Raw genomic sequence first — 18,827 nt, forward strand, 5'->3', positions numbered from 1 at the left:
GGTAGAAAGCTGGCTAGATTGTCGGGCTCAATGGGTAGTGATCAATGGCTCCATGTCTAGTTGGCAGCCGGTGTCAAGTGGAGTGCCCCAGGGGTCGGTCCTGGGGCCCGTTTTGTTCAATATCTTCATAAATGACCTGGAGGATGGTGTGGATTGCACTCTCAGCAAATTTGCGGATGATACTAAACTGGGAGGAGTGGTAGATACGCTGGAGGGGAGGGATAGGATACAGAAGGACCTAGACAAATTGGAGGATTGGGCCAAAAGAAATCTAATGAGGTTCAATAAGGATAAATGCAGGGTCCTGCACTTAGGATGGAAGAATCCAATGCACCGCTACAGACTAGGGACCGAATGGCTCGGCAGCAGTTCTGCGGAAAAGGACCTAGGGGTGACAGTGGACGAGAAGCTGGATATGAGTCAGCAGTGTGCCCTTGTTGCCAAGAAGGCCAATGGCATTTTGGGATGTATAAGTAGGGGCATAGCGAGCAGATCGAGGGACGTGATCGTTCCCCTCTATTCGACACTGGTGAGGCCTCATCTGGAGTACTGTGTCCAGTTTTGGGCCCCACACTACAGGAAGGATGTGGATAAATTGGAAAGAGTACAGCGAAGGGCAACAAAAATGATTAGGGGTCTAGAGCACATGACTTATGAGGAGAGGCTGAGGGAGCTGGGATTGTTTAGTCTGCAGAAGAGAAGAATGAGGGGGGATTTGATAGCTGCTTTCAACTACCTGAAAGGGGGTTTCAAAGAGGATGGCTCTAGACTGTTCTCAATGGTAGCAGATGACAGAACGAGGAGTAATGGTCTCAAGTTGCAATGGGGGAGGTTTAGATTGGATATTAGGAAAAACTTTTTCACTAAGAGGGTGGTGAAACACTGGAATGCGTTACCTAGGGAGGTGGTAGAATCTCCTTCCTTAGAGGTTTTTAAGGTCAGGCTTGACAAAGCCCTGGCTGGGATGATTTAACTGGGACTTGGTCCTGCTTTGAGCAGGGGGTTGGACTAGATGACCTTCTGGGGTCCCTTCCAACCCTGATATTCTATGATTCTATGATTCTATGATTCTACCTTTGCTCTTTTCCTATTAAAATGGAATGACCTCAGGAAAGATTAATGCGAGTTTAATCTTAGGCCTACTGAGTATTAACCAAACTGTTTACAACCAAATGACTGCCTGTAGATGTAATGGTACAGTAGCCAAATAATCACAAATTTGTGTTACTATCCTGGACTGAAGGATTAAGGAGTGAGCACAACCAAATGGCAATAGCAACACTCAGAGGCCACTACCAACTTGTCTGGCACAGCAAGGCTGGCTCCCAGAACTGAAAGGAAGTGTTTACTGGAACAGAAAGCTTACTGACTCAGTAAGCCAAGACCATCTGGCCTGAAGTCATTAATAGAGCTAGTCAAAACTTGGAAAATCTGAAATTTTCTTTCATCCTGACTTGTAATGAAAAGTTGAAAATTTCCTGCAGAACAAATTTTTTTGAAATTTTGATCTGGAAATATTGAAGCACTTTGTTTTGACTTGATAAAACTATCAAAACATTAATATAATTTTATTGATTTTTTTTTTAAATTAGCGTTTCTAATGGAAAACTGTTTCACTGGAGAATTTTTGACCAGTTCTAGTCCATATCCCTCTCCTGAAGCATACTATTGACTGGCTCTCCCCTGCCCCAACCTATGCAGAGGGGAGGATGTGAATGAATGTTTCGTTAGCAGCTATTAATAGCCAATTGGATTCCTGACTGGACACCTATTTGATGTGGACCAGAATGTACCGTGGAGAAAAGGTGCCAGGCAATTAGAAATCTAAATGGCAGCAACTATGTTTTCAATGATCTGTGTGCAAAATTTCAGGTGCAATATAAGGCCACATCCTGCAATGGACTCTGCATGGATGTTTCCCGATAGAGCCCCACTGACCATGGTAGGGCTCCCCATAAGGACAGGAGCCTGCTTGCACAGTTCTCCTTGTAGGATTGGCTCCTAAGAGGCCAGGTTGAAGACCACTTTCAACATCAGGCCCATAATGAATACATATTTGTCCAGCGAAGTATTGGGATGGTGAGGAGTCGGGGCGGGGGGGGATCTTCACCTTTCAGTCTTATGCTCCTGACAGCTCATCGTTAAGCCTGAATTTTCAAAATACCTATGATAAGAGAGAGGTTGCTCAGCAACAAAGAACTGTTTTTTACCAGTGAGGAAAGAACATTCTTTTCTCTTGGCTGATTTTATGAGTAAAGCAGCTCAGGACGCTATTGTGTAGCCTGGCAGTCCCACTGGTTGGAGCACATATCTCTATAAGAAACTTGCAAGGACGCACCATAGCTTGGCATGTTCTTGGAGGACTCTAGCATAAAATTATGGGACATAAGATGGACATTTTGGGCTGGATTCTCTGTTCAGAGAGGCTGCTGTAAAAGGAATCTCATGACAGAGGGGAATTCCCTGGGTGTAGAGTGCTGTAAGGTGCTATGATTTGGAGGGGATGGAGCAGGTTATACAGCGCTGTACCTGATCCTCACCTAGTGCAGTGGTGCCTGTGTGGCTGCTTCAGCTGCATAATTCAGAGTAGTTACCAGTCTGCTTTAAATTGCACTGGGCATCATATTGGCCTTTGGTCAACCCAGGATTAGGGGAACAGAAAGGTGGCTTAGAGCCACCTGCCCCTTCACTTCTCCTCAGCTCTGCCTGGTGTATACTCATTGCAGCTGAGCATCTGGCCCATTATGTCTTTCATAGCTGTTATATTGCTGAGTTAATTGTTGGTTTCTTATGTAAGGGAAATATTTTCTTTCTCAAGTACTTCCACTGGAAATCTTGGTAATCTAACACTGAAAGATTACTGTAAGAAATGATGTGTGGGTCTTGTGATGTCACACTGCTTGGTTTCTTTACTGAGGCCCATACTCTGCAAAAACTTAAGCACATGCATAACTACATCAAGGGAGGGACTACTCACATGTTTAAAGTTACGCATCTGCTGAAGTCTCTGTAGACTCAGGGCGTAAGGGATTAGGCCCAGAAAGCCACAGTCCTCTTTGGTTACTGTATCTGAGATAACAAACAAAGCTCTTAAAAGGAAGGGAAGAAAAACCTTCCAATGCTCAAAACAGCATCGACGACAAAGGAAAAATTGGCACCAGTGTGCTTTTATCGAATCCAGCTTGTTAAGATAAAAACGCTAAATGGAAAAAATGAAGCAAGCTCAAGAGCTAGTAGATGCACATTAAGTAAGACAAGCTGCTGTAATCTTTTCAAAAACAAAGGAGCCTGAGAAAGTTATTGGCATTTCTTTACAACCCTAATGAGGGTCATTAAATTATTAGGAGTTCCTTTGGGCAGAATAATACCTAAAGGGATGTTATGAAAAATATTCAAAGTGGTGAATTATTTGATCTTTAAAAATGCAGTGTGTATATTTGAAGAGCATATAGTCTGACTGTTTTTTAACCTCTTGTGTCCTGGTCCTGAAGCGGAACACACAGTAATAGCCTGAGTTGTAATGATACTGATACAATCCAGTATTCCAACTAGCAGACACCTACCTTCATATGTCCTGTTCCGTGTCTGATGAACAATTTTATCCCCATCCTTCTTGCTAAAGCCATATTTTAGGACTTCACGCAAAGCCAGAGCATAGAGAAGAATGGCATCATGGAATCCTTCCACAAACATGTTAACCTAAGAAAAAGACGACAACATTCATCTTTAAGCCATCTATGAAAAAATATTTATCTTTACAAAGGTTCAAACCCTGGATCAGGGAGACCAGGCTTGGCCCAAATTGATTAATATTAGGGAACTTCTACAGAATAATCGAAAGAACCCATTTTCTGGTTCTGAAACTTTGTTTCAAATTAAAACAGAGAATTTTGCAACTTGTAATATTTAATGGAAAACCACTAACTGGTTTTTTGGGTGTGGTTTTTTTTTACTCTCAGCAAATCTGGCATTCAAATGGTGCTTCATTATCACATCTAAACAATGTTACAGAGGGGAAACTCACTGTACCACAGTTCATGTGCCAATCTGCATATAAACTGTGCAGCTGATCCTTTGAGATGCTGAGTACCTTCTATAAGGTGCTGAGCATCCTCATTAGCCTGAGGGCCCTCATCATCTTGCAAGACTGTTCTCTTACATCATCTTCTGTATTCAGGCCAGATTCTGCAGCCCTTGGCTGGGTAGCATTTACACCCCTAGTTCATAGGCTTACTAGACTAGTAGAACTGGATCAATAGTTTAATGCAGACATGCGCCTGTTCCAAAACCCCAGGAGAGCACATCTGGTTAATTGTCTGTTTTACACAGCACACTTCATTGGATATGAAAATATCCTCTCCCCATTATGTTTATGGAGAGAGGAAGTTTTTCTGACTTTGCTGACAGATTTGTTTGTTTAATGATTACTCCCCTCCATTTCTGCTGATTCTGGATCTTGCTCAATAGACCATCTCTCCGCTAGCAAATGAACAACAGAGCAAGCTGTTTACCCTGTACTATGTAACATTCTCTGGAGTTGCCAGAAAACTAGTTTCCCATCTTTTACATCTGTTTCAGTAAATGGCATGAGCTAAATGAAATGTCATTTTCCAGTACAAATACAAAAGTAAATACTGGTTTCAGAGTAGCAGCGTGTAAATACTGTATTGTAAACCAGCACTGTCCTTCAATGAGAGCAAATTTGATTTCACATTAGAGCTATACTTACACTGATCTCCCACTGATCTCCACAACACTTATGAACAGAGCAGTGCAAAAAACTGGTAGGTTTGGTTCATAGTAGGGTGGCAAATTTAAAATAAGTCTTTTTGGGTGCTAGATCTGAAATCTTATTTTTTTCTCAAATTTTGGGTTCAAACTGAAAATTCAAACTCGGTTGATGCCAGCTAAGTTTGCCTGATGTGAGATCAAAACCTAGACAGGAGAGTGGGTGGCAAAGATCAGTGCTGGATCCAAACTTCCTCAAAATTCAGGGAGGCTTGGAGCTGGGGATTTTGGTTCAATGCCTGGTAGGGAGAGGGACCACACATGAATTCACATTTGGGTTCATTTTCCCCCAAAATCTGGGGTGTTCAGTTCTGAGGTTTTGGCTCAGGTCTATTTAAAGTTGAAACAATGTGAAACACCCAGTTTTCATATGGATTCTAAAGCATGAATTCCTACCTGGCATCTGTGGAGAAGGAAGGGGTTTGCTGAAAAACTCCCCCCCCTCAAACTGGAAAAAGTTCACCCAAGATTGACCCTCAACTAACATTTCTGCCAAACCCACTGAACCTGAAATGATTTGGGCCTGATCCTGGCTCCCACTGAAGTCAGTGAGAGTGTTGCCATTGACTTCAATGAGATCAGGCTCCAAAATATCAACTAAACCCAAACTTCAGTCAATTTTGCTTGCTTTCCTGGAAGTGATATGCAATACTTGGAAGTTACTTTATGCACCTGATTAAGAAGTGATAAAAAAGACAAGACTGTGGGGTATCATTGGAACAATTTTTATAGTGGGGGTGTTGAAAGCCATTGAACAAAACTGTAAACCCTGTATATGATGGAAACCACTTCAAGCCAGAGGGTGTGGGAGCATCCCTAGTTCCAGCACCCCTGAGAGTGTGTCTGTATACTGGTTTCAGAGTGGTAGCCGTGTTAATCTGTATCAGCAAAAACAATGAGGAGTCCTTGTGGCACCTTAGAGACTAACAAATTTATTTGGACATAAGCTTTCGTGGGCTAAAACCTACTTCATCAGATGCATGGAGTGGAAAATACAATAAGCAGTATATATATTACAGCAGATGAAAAGATGGGAGTTGCCTTACCAAGAGGGGGGTCAGTGCTAACTAGGCCATTTCAATTAAGATGGAAGTGGCCTATTCTCAACAGTTGACAAAAAGGGGTAAATATTAACAGAGGGAAAATTACCTTTTAGTGTTAACGAGGCCAATGCAATCAAGGTGGACGTCGCCCATTCCCAACAGTTGACAAGAAGGCATGAGAATCAGCAGAGGGAAAATTACTTTTTGTAGTGACTCATCCACTCCCAGTCTTTATTCAGGCCTAATTTGATGATGTCCAGTTTGCAAATTAATTTCAGTTCTGCAGTATACTGTACACATACTGTATATACAGTTCTGTACACTGTATATGCAGTATGCCAATCATGCCCACTAGAGCATCGGCACAACTCACACTGACTTCCATGGGAGTTTCACGTATATAGCGGAGCTCAGCGCAAGGCTCAGTTCACGTCAGTGAGCGATGCTTCTTTTCTTCCACCCTTTAACTGTCTTATTTGTTTAGCTGCTAAGTTCTTCAGGGCCTCGACTGACTCCTACTATCTCTGTGTACATAGAGTGACAATACGATGGGGCCTCTGGGTACTACAGCCCTACAAATCAATAATATTAGCAAATTCAGTGCTGAAGTGAAGCTCCTGCAAACTCAGCTGAGCCCCATGCAGAAACTGTTGCAGCACTTTTCCTACATAGAAAGGGCTCAATTTTATCATTAAGTCAATGTCATGGAGCAGAAGTGCTGTGCCCAGCAGCCACACCAACAAGAGTTTGACTTCTAATATGTGCCATAGCATCCTTGTGTGCAGGGTTCATGTGCTCATTGCACTACCCCTTTTAGAAGAGGACCATGTGTGCACCCCTGTGTCTCACTTGCTCTGCTGGCCAGCATGAGCAATGTAGCCATAGCTGTACCTCTTGACAGCTCCCTGCACAAGAGAGTACTGGGGCTACAATTGGGGCTAGCCTCTGCATGGGTATAGCATGCTGGAGGATACAAGGAGACCCCCATGTGCACTCATGCCAGGACCAATTCAAATTCAATCTACAATCTGGCCCCCAATTTTTGTGCTCAATATAAATAAAAAAAATGTAACAATGGAAAGAAACAGCTAGTGAAAGGAAGATGACTTTGAGCTCAGTGGGACCACTTGTGTGAGTCAGTGCTCACCAATGTGAATAAAGTTTTCACTATGTAGCCCTACTCTCACCTGTATCTCTCAGTATATCTTATCTTATAGGTGCCTGAATCTTAGATTGTAGGGACTGCCTTTATGTTTCTGTTCTTCCAAAAGCAACAGTGCTTAGCAAATGACTACATAATAATAAATAATACCACCACCAGCTGAGGTAGTGAATTACTTTAGGAGCCTGGATTCAAATATGGATCCCATTGTAAAGCAATACGGCTTAAACTGTACATGTGTTCCTCTCCTGTAAGCAATTGCTCACATCTCAAAACCACAACACATCCTGGCTTGTTGCACAATAATTCACAGTGAATTATCTTTTCAGCCACAAGGAGGGTGGTCCCATTCACTCACAGTTTAGTTATATTGGAAAAGTGCCTGCCTGGGCTGCAATTAGCCAATGAGCAAGCAAAGATTTTACTCCATTATGGGTCTCTTCTTGACATTTTTGGTGCTCCCCTGTTCCCCCCCCCCCCAATATACTACTGTTTAGAAACAATATTTAGTTTACCATTAATTTCATTGCTTTTGAACAGCTCAAAATCCGGATAAATAAAGTTCTGTTAAACCTCTCGTAGTTGTAGCTGGACATATACAATGCCAAAAGATAACAACATGTAGCCAGTTAAGTAAATAGCTGTTACATAGATAATAAAGAATTACATAGTCGATTGGCTGTGTTAAGATAATCAAGCTCCTTGTTATGTAACTACACAGAAGATATTCTTTCGTTCTTAAGCCAGCTATCTGCAATAAGCATAGTTCATTCATCCTGACTCTGAATCTCATAGAATCAAAGTTAAAATTTCTCCGACATCTTAACTGGGGCTGCAGATGTTTCTAATTCTCACCTGTGCTTCATTTAAAAAGATTCGCCAAATGTTTAGAAAAAGGAGCCAGTGCCACCAAAGGAGCAAACAGTTCATGTGAATGAACCTCAGAAAAATGAAATGCAAAGGTTAAAAGGAAGCCACAACCTAAAGATCAGGAAGACAAAATTGTTTCTACCTTGAGAGACAGTAGACTCTCTCCAGCAGCTGTTTGCATGGAACTGTAGGATCTGTGTGTGGAAAAAGTCACGCAATGACAGTCCCACATTATATGGATATTGGAGGGCTTAGTTTTTCATGTCTTTTTTTTTTAAACAAACAAAAGAGATTGTTGGGCAACTCAATAAATCCTGGCCCCACTGAAGTCAATAGGAGTTTTGCCATTGACTTCAATGATGCCAGGATTTCTCAACTGGAAATTTTGGACCATGGTTTCTAGTTTCATTAGGCTCCTGCCCTAACTTCTTACACACCAGCTGTTTGATGGTTCCCATCTTTTCTTAGTGCTCTCCCCATTTCTATTCTACCAGCTGGTTTTAGCATGAGACCTGTCTTATTTTACAACATGCTCTTTTACTGTGGCAGATTCTGATGCAAGTGTTCTCTTGTATGTGACACAAACACAACTGGCTTTTCATTCCCAGTGCCCACTAAGAACACTTATAGGGTACCTTTTCATCACACTGGGCTTAATCAAAACAGCCAGAGTTCCTGAAAGCAGTCAGTCTTAAGGGACTGACGATTAATAGTTTTAGTAATGTCTGCTTTAGGCCTGGCAAACCTAACACTGGAAATTCTGCTGGTTTCATGTTTTCCAGTTTAAAAAAATTATTACCCCCATTTATTACCCCCATTTCTAGTGGAAGAGGCACTCCAAACTATGTAGTGCCTTGTGCATTGGTTAGCCCTCACATTAGTCACATAGCACTTTCAAGCACAAATCCTTAAAAGGGATATGGGATGTTATAAAGCGCTTACAATCTACCTGCCTATCCTCCTGCTGCACCATCTGGAAATCCCTATTGCTGTGATATATTTTTTTCTTTTTCACAGTAAGGGTGTCATGGGGATGTGTAAAGAAGAGGCCTCTTAGGCTGTTTCTCTCTAATGGTTGCAGCTGAAAGGTATACGCAAAGGAGAGGACATAGGGATAAGATGAACATTAATTCATTATTTTGCTATTTAATGACTTTGAGATAATTTCACAGATTGTCCTGAAGGAACTCTGTTCCTGTTATTGGGTACCACTCCATTTGTCTTTGATAACACTCATCCAGTTTCACTTTGTAGCTCTACAGCTGTAACCAGAACTGGCTTTTTGGGATTTTTTTTTTGGGGGGGGACCCTGTAAATACAAAATAATTTTAATATACCATCTGTCATACTAGGCACACTAGTTATGGCTAAGAAGGCACTTTCTTACATACCCCCATTTTCAAACACATAACTTTTCGAAGCAAAGACCATCTGATCCAAAATATCTCATGTTAGTTCTTAGCCCAGACATGAATTGCTTTGGAAAGTCTGATATCATTCTCTTTGGCAATGTTTGAGGCATCTGTACATGCATGCACATATATAATATATATATATATATATATATATATATAAAAAGACTAGTGATTTTTGGGAGCCCAACTTTAAATACTTTAAAGTGGCCTCATTTTCAGATAGCGGGTCCTAATCAGTTTAAGCCCCTTTATGGTGTCTCAAATTGTGCATCCGAAACTTGAGGCACTCCAAAATCACTAATCTCTTTTGAAAATCTTGATCACTGGTATATTAAAAATGGCCATTTAGAATTATATTAAATTTTCCAGAGCAATGTGTGATTTTCTTGTGTTTATTCAGATGTTAGACCATCCAATAGTAAAAGCAAAATTCACTAGCAAAAAATAACACACCCTCCCCTCTCCGTAAAAAGAAAATACATCACTGTGGAAAGGGATAGAAAGTGATGGAATAAATGGACATTCAATGAAATCTATCCAGTGGGGAGTACTATACTTCTGATGAGTTCTTTGTAGGATGCTTAAAGGCAAAATCTGGGTCTCCATAGTAACTAATTGTGCAGTTCAGCAATAGACAGTAATCAAGGAAGAGCCCCATATTTGATAAAAGCTTTTATAAGATCCTCTAATCTTGTAGGTAATAAATAATTCTGTTAGCTAAGATTTAAAAGTGAGAAGCATTAAAGAATGTTGTGCACACTATTTTCTGCTAATTTTTAAAATAAGTGAAAGAGAGAAGTTCCAAACACTGTACATATGCAGGCAAGATAGGTCTATCTTAATCTTGGATCTCCAGTTCTCTCTGTGCCCCACCAATATGTGGCTTGGATGACCTGAGTGACCGGCAGACAAGACTGCCAGATTTGCTGCCCCCTTTGGTGACTGTCATAAAGGGAGGTGGAGAACCTTCCTGCTTAGACTTCTTTACCACCAATATCAGATTACACACCCATTGTAGGGTGCAGTGCATCCTATGTGTAAGATCCAAGAGTGTGCAAAATATGGTCTAGGTGCATAGCCAAAAGTCGTAGTCAAATAAATGCACATTCTTCCTTTCATTTTTTCCATCCTTCCCCTCTATTCCCCATCTTTTTGCCCTTTGTAGTCATGTTTCCTTATAAAAAATAATCCTCCAAGGAAATTAAATGCAAAAGCTACATCAGTGCTATAGTATGGTCGTGATTTTTACATGCTCAAAAGTCAGGCAATTCAAAGTTATGGATCCCCCAAACAGCTATAGTGTGACCACACTGTACATATATACTAAGGCATTAACAGCATGTAGAGCAATACAAAATGTTATTTATGTGGAAGACTGCCAAGTTACAGCTACTGGGGACCCATAACTCTCCATATCCTGATTGCTCTATGAATAGCAAAGTGTTTTGCATTTAGAATTGCCCAATACTGAGCTTCCCTATTATATATTAAAGCCATGGAGCATTTTAGTGATGGGGAAGGATCTAGGCATCAGCCTCACTCAAGCTATGTGAAATGGCTAACATTTTCAAATTCGAGTGCCTAATATATGGGCAAAGACTATGAACTAGCTAATCAATTCAATGCATACAGGAGTTAACAGGGAGCGTCCACTAAAAGAGAGCTGAGCTCCAGTTTCAGATCTGGATGTCAAGCCTCCTCAAAGATTAAGTGCGTTCAGAAAAAAGCACTGGGATTTAGTCATAAAGCTGTCACTAATATTTTGTGTCTTGGTACTGTCTAAGTTGGCAGGAACACGGCCAGTTGCCTAAGCTTGCACGTTCACTGGGATACTGGAAAATCAAAAGATCGTGAAGGCAACACAGCAGCTGGAATGGGAGGAACAAGCAGTTAATGTGAGTTGTATGTTTAAATCCACACATGCTGAAAATATACCCCATTCTCTCAGGCAACAAGACTGCTTCCCTAATTGAGTTGGAGCTTAGTGGTTCAAAGAAACAGGAAGAAAAGCAGTCCCTGCTAAGGGAAAGAGGAAAAAATAATAATAGAAAAACATGCCTAGCGCAGAAAAGGTCATTTCCTTAATATTCAGTTTACCTTTGAAAAAGAACATAGTGCATGGCATCATGGATGTAACTAAGGGCAGCATTTAGCCCACTGTGTGTTGAAAGAATGAAATACAGAAATAAACTGGTTAAAGCACTCACTTGTTGACTAGATCAGAACTAGACAATGGCTTTCTAAAGGATAAACAGCATTCCAAGCCTCACTAGATGTTATGGTATTTTGTTATGTAGTGACGTAGGGCTGCATCCTGCAACCTTCACTTAGATGAGTTGTACCCACGGAAGTCACTAGGGCTGCTCATCTGAGTAAGCTTGCAAGATGATGTCCTTAGGGGCTTTATGTAACAGTGAAAGATAGTACAGTGTTATTTAAACATTCATTCATGCACAGGCCCGGCGACAGCAATTCCTGTCTGCAGGGACGTCCCTAGCAGGAGGTGCGGGGCCCAGGGCAAACGTGATGAATCCGTCACTTCCGGCACCGACCCCGTCACTTCTGGCAGTGACTGCACTGGGCTGGCCAATCGCGCCTGCCCGTGGGGCCCCCCAAAGTGCAGGGCCTGGAGCATTCGCCACATCACACGTGCCTAGGAGCCCTGTGGCCTGCCCAGGCTATTTAAAAGGGCCAAGGGTTCCCGGGCCCTTTTAAATCATCCAGGCCCCTGGGCAATTACCCCCTTTGGCTCCCCCTGTCGGCGGGCCTGTTCATGCAGAGTTGTATGTTTTTCAACATTGATGAAACATCCACTTTATATTTCACACTGAGCAACGGTGTATCTGTTAATGATAATAAAAGGCATCCTATATTGTGTGTGTATCTTGATTAGTCCTCCCCAGGATTAGATTAAATTAGATTAAAACAAACATAGATTAAAACATTTATTGTAACATGTCAGACTTCTCAGAGAAACAAAGCCCAGGTTATTAACACAACAAACTCTTAAGGTGCAGCATTCTTTTACCCCTCAGAGGGATGGCTTATTGTCTGCCATGGAGGTAGGAAGGAGAAGAAATCCCCTCTTCTCTCTCCCTCCCTTTACTACTATTTGTATTGTAGTAACACTTAGAAACCCCAGGGGTGGATCAGGGTACCACTGTGTAAGGCACTGTTCACATATATAGTGAAAAGCTGATCAAAAAGTTTACAATCTAAGTGCAAGTCAAGAGAGAAAAGGTGGATATAAGAACCAGAAGGGGGAGCTCATGGCAACAGTGAGACAACTAAGATGTAGTAAGCAGAGGTCACGGCAAAGCAGCTACCTAGGCATTGTGGCAGAGATGAGTTTTAAAAAAAGATCCCTGCTCTTAGTGCCACTCCAATATTTACCATAGGTCTGATCCATTCAGCGACTCCCTCACAACAACAGAAAAGAAAAGAATCTGCCTTTTGGTATTTGCCTTTTCATACCTTCTCCCTGGAGGAGGTGGAGTCAAATGGAAGGGAAGGATGGCTCAGTATTTATACCACTAATCTGGGAGGCCCAGGGTCAATCATTTGCTCTGCCACAGACTTCCTGTCTGACCTTGGGCATCTTAATCTCTCGGTGCCTCAGTTTTCTGTCTGCAAAATGAGGCTAAGAGCATGTCCTTACCTCACAGGAGTGCTGTGAGAATAAATATATTAAAGATTGTAAAGTGCTCCAATACTACGTTAATTGGGGATGTACAAATATCATTGAGGAGTGCTTGTAGTTCCACTTTGGACATCTTTCTATATAAATGGAATTTCAAACAGCACCTCTCCCAGAAAGGGAAGGCTACCCACAATTTCCATTCCTGGGCACATGACATGCCCAATGCTCTCCAGGCATAGTTGGAACAAAACATTTTAATCACTGTAACCAAAAGTGATTTCTACTCCACCATATATGGCTGAGCAGGGTCCCAGTACTGAATAGCACTCCAAACACACTATACGATTAATAGTCAATATTCTGACTGGACTGCACTCCATGACATTTACATTTCCTGCAATAAGAGCAATACATATGTAAAGGAAAATGTAACAGCCATGACTGAGTCCCGGGATTTGCTGGCTTCCGCTGATGTACCTCAGCTGCAAAAAGTTAGTTGCAGTGGGGGATTGCAATGGCAAAAGGCTCTAGCAATCCCTGCTGTTCAGGGGGGTGGGGGGGAATTGGACCCCCCAAAAGTTGGCAGTGCTGGCCAGGAAGCCCAAGATGATGAACTGATTTAGCCTCTACTAACTGCTTTTCTATAACTTGGACACAGTTTTAAGATACTCTCCCCCTGGCTAAGCACCTCCTTCCCGAGGGAGGAGATGATGAATATGCTGCCTGCCATCCCCTCCACTAATGTAGCTGCTCTGCTGGCATTAGGACAGGGGTTACCATTTACTCCAGTGGGATGAGGTAAGCCTAGTGATTTGTTATTACTGTTCTTCCTAGACCAAAGGATCATTAATACCAAGTAGCAAGCATATTATCTATAACAAATAGATGTTCTACCTGGAACTTGGAATCAATGAGAGTTCTGTATGTGGATTTAGGGAAGTATTTAACCCACTATAACTAACTCTTTATATGTTTTAATACCACACTTGGGTCAGAACCTGACTAATTGTTCAATAAAAATTATACTAAAACAAAATTAAAAAACAACACTTGGTAGTGAGCTATAACAAAATTACACAAATTCCAGAGAATTTAGGGATTCTATCTGGGTAGGTTATTGTCATTTAATAGAGAAAAAATATAAGCACAACATCCCTCTTTATTTATCCCTTCCTCATAATTCAGACTTCATTAAACTCAGAGAGATGGAAGGTGGGTTGCATAGGAAGAAAATCTAAGGGAAAAAGGAGTTCAGGAGAGCTGGCAATTTCTCAAAGCACAATACTAAAGATACAATAGCAAACTATAACAATACAAAGTAAAGACAGGCATAGTAGTAAGAAGCAGATATGGCTCCATCAGTTCTTTAATGATCTGAAAATCAAAATGGAATCCTACAAAAAGTGGAAAATTAAACAAATTGTTAAGGATGAGTACAAAAGAATAGCATAAGCATGCAGGGTAAAAATCAGAAAGGCTAAGGAACAAAATGAGTGAGAACTAGCAAGGGACATAAAAAGCAATAAGAGAAGGTTCTATAACTACATTAGGAGCAAGAGAAAGATGAAGGAAAATATAGGTCCACTACTTAGCAGGAGGGAGACTGCTAATAATGAATGACACCAAGCAGGATGAGGTATTTAATGCCTATTTTGCTTCAGTCTTCACTAAAAAGGTTAATTGTGAACAGATGCTGAACACAATTAATATTAACAACAAGAGAGGAGGAACACAAGGCAGAATAAAGAAAGAACATATTAAAGAATAATTAGATAAGTCAGATGCATTCAAGTTGATAGGGCCTGATGAAATTAACCCTAGGATACGTAAGGAATTTGCTGAAGTAGAATCTCAGAACCATTAGCAAGGGAAAACTCATAGTGGACAGCTAAGGTCCCAGAACACAGGAGAAGGGGAAGCTCAATACCTATTTTTAAAAAGGGGAACAAAGAGGACCCAGGGAATTATACACCAGTCTGCCTAACTTTGATACATGGAAAGATACTGGAACAATTATTAAACAATCAATTTGTAAATAACTAGAGGCTAAGAGGTAATAAAGAAAAACCCAATGTGGATTTGTCAAGAACAAATCATGCCAAACCAACCTAAGTTTTCTTTTTTGACAGGGTTACTTGCCTAAGTGATGGACAGAAGCAGTAGACATGATATATCTTGATTTTTAGTAAGGCTTTTGACATGGTCCCATGTGACATTCTCATAAGCAAAGTAGGGAAATGCGGCCTAGATGAAAGTGTCAGGAGTCAGGGCCTGCAGCAGAGTTAGTCTACTCAGCACTTGTCAGGCCTCAGCTGAAGTACTGTGTCCTGTTTTGGACCCCACACTTTAAGAAAGATGAAGACAAACCGAAGAGAGTCCAGAGCAGAACTACAAAAATGATAAAAGGCTTAGAAAACCTGAGCTATTAGGACAAGTTTTAAAAAATGGGCATGTTTACTCTTGAGACTAGAAGACTGAGTGGAGACCTGATAAATCTTCAGGTATGTTAAGGCTGTTATCAAGGGGACTCTGAATTTTTCTCCATGCCCCATTGAAGGTAGGACAAGAAGTAATCTACTTTATCTTCAGCAAGGAAGATTTAGGTTAGATATTAGGAAATACTTTCAAACTATAAGGTTAACTACTTGAATAAGCTTCCAGAGGAGGTTGTGGAATCCCCATCACTAGAGATTTTTTAAGAACAGGTTAGATAATCACCTGTCAGGGACTGGTTTAGGTTTTCTTGGTCCCACCTCAGTGTAGGGGGCTGATGACCTCTTGAGGTCCCTTCCAGCCCTACATTTCTATCACTATTTCTTCCTCATTTTTCATTTGTAATCATTAAGTGATTAATTTATTTATCATCATCTAGCTGGCACAGACACAAGTTGCTCATTTGTCACAATTGTGAATTAAAGTATAAGCCCATTTTTGTGCTAAGCTGCAGGATAGCAACACAGTAAAATGCAGAACAGAGTATAGCAGAATGGAAAATGACATACAAGTACGGGGAAGAATCCCTCCAGAACAATGATTATAATGGTTCCCCACTGTTTTATTTATTTATTGCTTACTCTACCTTTTACTAGGGCATTACTTTGGTCTCATTATCTATAAAATAGCCGTAAATTTCTACTAACTGCCTGCTGCCAACATACCACACAGCAGGCATCAAAAATATGATCTAAAACTATTCCTTGAGTTAAGATTAATAAATGAATAAGGGCAATAAGACTCCCTTCAGCAGATTTGGGGCCTGATCCCAAGCCTCCTGAAGTCAATGGGAGTCTTTACCATTGACTTCAGTGTGCTCCACACCGAGCCCTTAAGGAAGGAGGTAAATCCCTTGGCTACACATCAGCAGTTATCAACCAGGGGTGTGAGGCCCCCTGGGTAGTCGCAAGCAGGGTTCAGGGGGTCTGCCAAGCAGGGCCAGCATTAGACTCACTGGGGCACAGGGAAGAAAGCCAAAGCCCCACCAGCCCGATCCCTGCCAACTGGGCCTCAAGCTGAAGCCTGAGTAGTTTAGCTTCGTGGGGGTCCTGGAGCGTGGGGCCTTGAGCAGCTGCCTTGCTTGCTACCCCCTAATACCAGCCTGGCTTTTACATGCAGAAAAACAGTTGTGGCACATGTGGGCCATGGAGTTTTTATAGCATGTTAGGGGGGGCCGCAGAAAGAAAAAGGTTGAAAACCCCTGCTACATATCACAGGTCTCATTATCCTCCAGAACGTCAAGAACGTCAGTCAGAGCAGGGGGCTGGGAATCAGGGGAGAAATCCTGGCCCCACTGAAATCAATGGGAATTTTGCCATTAACTTTGATGGGACCAGGATTTTACCCACAATTCCTAGCTTTTCTATTCCCAGTTCTCTCTAGCTCTCTTACTGACATATGATATAATCATGTGCAGGTTACTTTATCTTTCTGTGGCTTAGTTATTGTAATATTATAGTATAGTGTTTACTTACCTCAGAGGTGTTGTCAGGCTTAACTAACCAGTAGCACTGTTTGACACTGGAAATAAATTATTAATTGAATAAATTATTAGATTAGATTAATTTTGCCTTTATTAATCAAAGTATTCATTAATATAATTAAAATAGATATAGAGCTGGCCAAATACTTGAAAATATTATAGGTCAAATAACGTTTTCCTGTTAATATGGTGAAATTCACCGAACAATATATTCAGTCAATAATATTTGATCAACTCTATAAATTAGTATCAAAAACAGTTTTTTAGATCCGAGGTGCAAAGTGTAACATTACTGTCAAATGACTATTGAAAGGATTCATAACTAGAAAAAGTGTGTTTGTGACTTAAAGCATGAAGCATTCTTCATATCTTCAAATGTTCAGCTCTTCCTTTAACAAAATCTTTACTGACTCTTGTAATGAAGACACTGAGCACAAGCCTATATTTAGATGTTATATTTCTACCCACATGGGCAAAGTCCTAAGGGAAAAGATCAAGAGGAATATTCTTTTCAGCGGAGTGCCAATCCAGCTGAAGAAATTCTTTTGTTTCAAACACATTAGTCTAATCACCTTATTGACAGTCTATGAAGGCAGCATATAACACCTGCTCTGTGAATGTCTACATTTTAATGGTAAGAGGTTTGAATGGCTTATAATGTGACCATTTGTGCATTTTGGCTATAGATGAAAAGTAAGATAAGCTAGTAACTCACAGAATAGCGCTTTTATTAGATCCTAAGTAAAAATTCAAAACTGCAGGAGCAGGCCAGTTCTTTAGAATAATAATTAATCTGAAAATCTAAAAGACTCAGTTACAATTGTTAAGATATGTTAACTGGTTCAAATCAATGCAGGATAGGACAAATAGGGAGGGCACTTTTTGTTAAATGTTTGCCATTCGAACCTTGTACGCAACATGTAACACATGTTGGGGTCCCGGACTGCTGATTTTATCACAAAACCAGTTCACTTCATTTGAAATGCTTTATTTTTACATATCTTTTGGGTTGTTTCTAAGTGCTTCTCATGCCAGAATGAGTAAAACCTCCAAATTTGGAGAAAGATCACCATTGGGGAGATGTAGGAATGTTCATACTGAAGTCAACTCTATTAAGCTAAGCCTTTAAATAAATACAGGACATTTGTTCCGTACAGGCTGACGACATCTGAAAGTGGCTAGGCAAAACCTGACACATGAAGGGAAGACTAGAACCAATTTACAACAACGTGTAAAGACCATAGCTTAAGAAAGGCTACCCAGAAGAGAACTTGTTTTCAGTGCAGTCTAAGCCTTCCTGTTATTGATTTCTATAGGTTGTTTTAAAATATTTTACAGATAGGGTACCATTCTCTATGATGGTAATGAAAAAATAAAGTTAGCTTCATATTATGCTCTGTAAATTTAGTCATTTGGAAGGTTTCATTGTACTGAGGTTTGTCCTGGTTATGGCCATTCTCACCATTTCAGAAGGAGGGGTGGGGGGGAACCTAACAAGCCTTGGGTCTGGTTATTTAAAATACTACAGCATGTGTTCAAGTCTCATTGCTATTCTCAGACGCTCTAGATATATTGGTATGTGTGTTGCTTTAAGAATTCTCTCTGCATCTGAAGAGCTCACCTAAGGCAGGGGTTGCCATGGTGCATGATTTTTATTAAATACCAGAGTAAATGCGCATACTTACTTGCAAAACCTGATGGCAGGTAGCTAATGCAAACCCTCAGACTGCTGTTATTTATGTCTCCATTTTCAAATACTTTTAAATTATTTTTTTAATTCCTGGATATCAGTTAATAAGTTTTATTTGGCTGATTTTTTAACTATAGAAGTCATCGACTCATAAATTGAGGGGTTTCATGACCACTAGATCAGTTCTCTTTGGCCCTATTTATACTAAGCAAAAAAGCACTGAAAGAAATCATTGCGTACAAT

General features: G+C 40.8%; 1 protein-coding gene across 4 annotated transcripts in view; it reads right to left on the minus strand.

Annotated features, from left to right (window-relative positions):
* NPR3 (natriuretic peptide receptor 3) overlaps positions 1-18,827 on the minus strand; it is a 59,963-nt gene that overhangs the window by 17,054 nt on the left and 24,082 nt on the right. For all 4 annotated transcript variants that reach the window (XM_038403866.2, XM_038403865.2, XM_038403864.2 and 1 more), the window contains one exon: positions 3,564-3,699. In XM_038403866.2, the coding sequence (XP_038259794.1) occupies positions 3,564-3,699 (136 nt within the window). The remainder of the gene's footprint in view (positions 1-3,563; positions 3,700-18,827) is intronic.

This window comes from Dermochelys coriacea, chromosome 5, assembly GCF_009764565.3.
Source record: "Dermochelys coriacea isolate rDerCor1 chromosome 5, rDerCor1.pri.v4, whole genome shotgun sequence".
Taxonomy (NCBI): Eukaryota; Metazoa; Chordata; order Testudines; family Dermochelyidae; genus Dermochelys; species Dermochelys coriacea.